At 31.8% G+C, this 5,950-nt stretch overlaps 1 protein-coding gene across 1 annotated transcript; it reads right to left on the reverse strand.

The window, feature by feature from the left end:
* Positions 1-3,130: 3,130 nt before the first annotated feature.
* On the reverse strand, positions 3,131-5,744 carry LOC141693234 (small ribosomal subunit protein uS19m). Its single transcript, XM_074498252.1, has 3 exons — positions 5,564-5,744; positions 4,534-4,878; positions 3,131-3,452 (listed from the first exon to the last, which is right to left on the reverse strand). The coding sequence occupies exons 1-2, from the start codon at positions 5,693-5,695 to the stop codon at positions 4,552-4,554; spliced, it is 459 nt and encodes a 152-aa protein (XP_074354353.1). The 5' UTR covers positions 5,696-5,744; the 3' UTR covers positions 3,131-3,452; positions 4,534-4,551.
* Positions 5,745-5,950: the final 206 nt, after the last annotated feature.

Here is a 5,950-nt window from a genome sequence, read left to right on the forward strand (position 1 = left end):
GACAGACTCTGATTGAGGTGACATAATTATAAATTCTCCTCTCATAAAAGAATAATTATTTTTTCTTTAAACAACTGAGGATTTATGTTTATTTTATCCAAATTATTTATTTTTATTATTGTACTGATATTTATTCGTTCCTTAATTCGCACATATTACATTAACAATATATATAATATTTTATCGTGTATTATAAGTTGAGAATATTTACGAAAACATTTGGTATTCCTACATATGTTTTATTCTTCCCGTAGTCTGTAGGAAGATAAATAAGTATGTTTGGCATAATTTTATCTGGTAATGTCAAAAATGTTTGGTTAGAAATTTGAAAACACATCATATAATTGAACATAAAGTTGACGATCTTGTGAGGTTAAAACAAAAATGAATAATAATATGCAATGGAAAACTTTGACATTAAAATAATGCGGAAGATATTATAGGTATGGGTGATAGATATATAAATTATATAATATATGTAAAATGGTGAAGGAAGTGGGGATAGATAGAAAATGAATGGTGTACAAGTGTGTCGGTAGTGGAGAAATAAGTCTGTTGTTGTTTCCATTGACGTGGTTTCTTCTTCGCCATTCCTTCATGCTTATACTCTTTCTTACTTCTTCAACTATCAAAACTATTATTAATTTATATTCTTCCAATCAAAACAAATGTGTTTTACAAATATAAAATATACAATAAGGTCTTAAAGGATTCGTGAAAATGAAGTATTAGAAACAAATAAGAGAGATCAATTCAAGCGTTCTTATGTTTGGTAAATTACGTACGATAACATTTTCTTTTTATAATTGCATATACTGTGTTTTGAGATTGATACTTTCAAGTATGTGTTGACTTAATTTAGGTGAGTATAAAATCTTTTAAGGTATGTTAGTAATTACATAACTTAATTAAAAAATTACTAAATTTATAATTTATAACTTAATAAGATATTTTTTTTTGAAATGTCCTAAGTACGTGAGTACATTTTTTTCGATAAATTTTACACAAATTTTGGGCTCTTTTTAATAGAGAGTGAAATAAACATATCTGTAATAGTGATGGATAATAAGTTTATGTAAATTATGAAATATAGATTTAAATACTATTCACAATCTTAAATAAACGGATGACATTGTAATTATCATTTAAACACTTTCCCCGGTTTTTATATTATGAAATAAAAATATAAGAATGTGAGTTGATTGGATTGTTTGGGGGCGTTGCTCCTATATATCTTTACAAGGTCATGTGTTAAAAATAATTAGAGCACGAGTGTTAAATGGGTTGAAACCTAAAGAGATCATATGTGACAAGTTAACAAATCTTTAATTCATCAAAACCGTTCATGCAGATGCAGTCTATAGCACCCCAACTCCACACCTGTGACATTTCTATACGACCCTAGTTAATGATCTAAAGCTTTTACACTTGTCAACAATGAAAGAATGCTTGTTCAATATTTGTACTACAATTCCCCAACGCCACATTTTTAAAGACTGCCTATTAATTAGACCTCATGAATCTTATCCGTGTAACCAATTCATTTTTCATTCATCAATACATTTTCTTATCTTCTTCACCTTCATTCTCTCTGTTTCATCATCATACCTTACTAATTTCACGACTTGATGATCTGGTTGATATAATTAATTTTGTTAGACGTTCGGCGAGTGTAGCAGCACGATTAACGTATTAGCATCTTCCAGTGTCTACCTTTTTATAAACAAATTGATGCAAGTAATAAGTATTCATATTACAAAAATTAAACTAAAAATCTCGTACGACAACCTAACCAAATTTTATGAGTATAGATTAGCATTCATATTGCAAATGTAATGAGTAGCATTTATATTGCAGATGTAATTAGAATCTGAGATTGTGTATATAAAACATGTAAGCATGCTAAAGTAATTTTTAGGATGGTTTAAACCAAGAACTGAATGAATACAATCCTCCGCTACGTGAATGAAGGCTCAAAAAAACATGACTTATCTACTACATGAGTTGTCACAAGATTACTTTCACTTCGGTCCATGATACCTTTTTTATATAAAAATTTCAAATTTTAAATTTTAGGTTACATTACAAATATTTCGTTCTTTATCCCTACTGTATGCGAAGGGGTAGAAATGTAAATCTACTATTTATTTTTCTGTAAAGATCTTCATCTAGCTTAGCTGATCATGTGTTTCCTGATCTTAAATTCCCACCTTTCATTAGGTTGAGGTTCTCATTTCATGAGCAAACAAGACAATGAAACTAAAGGACCAACATAAATTAAGCCCAATCACTGGACCTTAACAGAAACCTACCCTGTGACTTCATATTTATGTACACCTAAACTATATTTCAATTGATCAACAAACTTATTCCTGTTAAAACAAACATACATCCAACAGATTTGCATCATATTAATCCACACATAATGGCAGCTATCATGTCTCACAAAACTAGCATGGTTGTGAAGCTCCTCGTGTTGTTGATCGCAAACATATTGGTCATGGCTGCTGCATCCTCTTCCGGTTCCCAGCCGAGGATGAAGCCTAAAAAATACAAAATTGGGGAGCCTCTCTATAGATCAAGAGAAGGGTTATGAGTTGGAATACAACTTCACAGAGATAATGTATATAAATATATTTATGAGATAGGGAGATTGAAGAATTAGCACAAGTACCTCTGTGACTCAAGGTATTATGGTTGTAACTACTACAATTTTATGTATGTTAATATATGCTAAAAGTTTTATTTTATAATCATTTGTCAGCTTGCTAATTCTAAATTCAAATATTTACTACTTAAGCGGAATTATCTTTCGTATTCGAAATTGCATCATATTTCTGTGTTTGGGACATTAAAATTATCTCGTTATTTGACCCGGTGATCCATACTTTACCAAGGAATGAAAGCATCTAATCATCAATTCATTAACAAACTAAATTCCAATTTGTTTCTATGACAAATAGAAATTCTGAATGAAATTCTAAATCAGAACTATGGCTTATTTACAACTACAAACCTAAATACAACGGCGTTGAGCGAATAACCACAAGCAAAGGTACAAGACACGTGCCGCAAGGTCGGCATTGCAAAACCTCTTGTAAAGTCAGATTTAAATAAAGAAGATAAAAAGTCAATCAAAGCATCTGACATTAAGATCAAGTAATTAAAGCATGATCTCTAAAATAGTTTAACAGTTACCACATTATGTAGAATTTAAACAAAGATTAATAGAAAAACATAGGCAGGCACAAAATATCCAATGGAGAAAAAGGTGAGCCATATTGTGTCCAATTTTGCACGACCATGAGAAAAGAGAAAATCAACGTCAATACTGATGGAACCTATATTATCTGCTTTGTTGTTTTTAACCATACTCTTCATTGATTGCCACTGGACCTCCATTATACCTATCTGACCCAATTTAATTAGGAAAATGTAACAGCCATTTCAACCTGAAAAACCAAAAATCAAGTTCAAGTGAGAATTATATGATATGCTCTTCCAATATACGGAATGAGCAAGAAGAGAGGAAGTATTCACAATAATACATAAGGTTAATGAATGAACAGAAACAGAACAAAGAGCTAATTTAAACCTATTTGGTATTTAGGTCATAATATTAACCTGAGATTGTACATAATGTCACATCAAGGATCTGACTGGATAATAATAGACCTATTTGGTATTTAGGTCATAATATCAACCTGAGATTATATATAATGTCACGTCGAGGATCTGACAGGATATTAACAAAATGTAATTAGAAACAAAAGCATTAAATCGTTAAAAACAGTGAATACAAAAAAAGATGTGCAGCTAGAAGAAATTTGTTTGAACAGAAACAAAGAAAGATATAATGCTACATAGCCATGTTAATCCTAAACCAGAGTGATTCTAATCAAATACTTACATTCAAACTCAAATAAAATATTCCAATAAAACCACTGTAAACTTAGTATCCATCTACCTTTGCTTCACAAGGTTGTATAAAAAAATTGCGTCCCAAGGGTACAATTCAAAAGATCTTTGTTTGTACTGTCTTATGTTTTTGTCATCAACTTTTAGGGAGATTTTCAGGTCTTCTACTAGTTAGTAAATCTAGCTGCACTAATGAACACAAACACCAACTATTTCTAACATAACAAATTGGTATAACCAAAAAATTAAATTCACATTAACAAAATTCATGGTTTTGCAATTATGAGTAAAGTTCCACTATTCAAATTAGATATATATTAATGGAATTGTCTTCGTTTTTCTATAAACATGTCATTAATGATGGGATAAATCCAAAGCAGTAACATATGTATATAGTAAAGTAGATGATTTAGCGTTTACTAGCTGTATATACTGAGAACCAAATGGGTTAAAAGTATGCTTGTCAGACACACATCATCTATGGCACCAATGAAGGTTAAAAATGCAGACTACAAATCTTTCTAGAGATGCACGCATTGCATACACCAAACACCAATAATTATTAAACATAAAAGTAAAGTGAAAACCTTCAGCTTTTTAAGTAAGTGAGATCACCTGTGTCACATTACATTTTCACTTTTTGGCCTTTTTCTTTACTGGCGCAGAATGATCTTTTTGAGGTCTACGTTTCCGAGTGAAAGCAAATTCTCCAAATTTGTGACCAACCTTTCCTTCAGTAATCTTGCATCGAACATGAGTCTTTCCATTGTAGATCCTTACGAAGGAATCAACAAATTCTGGCAGAATAGTGGATCTTCGTGACCAGATTTTCTTGTTATTTAACTTTTCTCCTTTCTGAATCATTTTCATAAGGAACGCATCAACAAAGGGTTCCTTCCACACAGATCGTGGTCCCCTGGTCATTAAACTTCCTTGGTTTCTTTCCGCAACTACATCATCCTGAGAGCATATACAGCATTTAGAACCAAACTAATCAATTAAAAAAGGTATACAAATTTACAGTATCCTTATCTCCTGTGTCGAAAACAGTACCTAGTCACACATACTCACAAATACATAATTTACTTTTCAGTAGCGTGGATTGCATCGCTAAATTACAACGCCCCCCACAACCCCCCCCCCCCCCCCCCACGCACACAAAAGTGAGGAAATTCATAGTATTACTAAACTAAAATTTTAAACTACAATGAAAATTCTCCATAACTTCTCGCACTGGCTAAAAAAAAGTACTTCATCACACACATTTCAGTACCGTAAATTGCATAGTTACATAATAAAACACACACAAATGATAAACGGTTAATCTCACAATTACGAACGCAATTAACACAGACAAATTACAAATTAAACAATCATCCTCTACCCTTTAATTATATATCCATCACACATACGAAACATACACCAACACACATTTCAGTAGCATAGGGTGAATTGCATACCTAAATCATAACGCCAGCCTAAACACAAATATCTTTTTGGAATACGTTCAATTAAAAACCTCATCACACATACGAAAATAAAATAAAGCCTTAAATAAAGAAGACATACAAAAACATAGATAGATACATGTATAGACACAATTAATAAACCCTAGAAAAGAGGGGGGGGGTAAAAGAGGACTTACAGAAGAGGATTGAGATTGGAAAAAGATGGGCAGCTTGGGCTCAACACTCAGACTACGGCGGAACAGATTGATAGGGTTTAGGGCTTGTACTCGAGCTTTGAGTCCACCAAGATGTGCTATCATTTTCGCCATTTTACATACACCACTCTTGAGAGATTGGGAAATGAGATGGAAACTATCGTGTTACTTTTATGACCAAAATAACGGAATTTTAAAAAAAAAAATTGATTAAAATAATTATTTTGAAAAAAGTAGGCAATCGTTACGGGTGTACATGGTGCGGTTTTTAGCATTAACCGTAGCCAAACCAATACATACGGTTCGATTCGGTTAATTAATATTAACCGCCATCAAACCACTTAAAACGGTTTTTTCGGTTTCGGTTAA

This window comes from Apium graveolens, chromosome 10 (assembly GCF_009905375.1).
Source record: "Apium graveolens cultivar Ventura chromosome 10, ASM990537v1, whole genome shotgun sequence".
NCBI lineage: Eukaryota > Viridiplantae > Streptophyta > Magnoliopsida > Apiales > Apiaceae > Apium > Apium graveolens.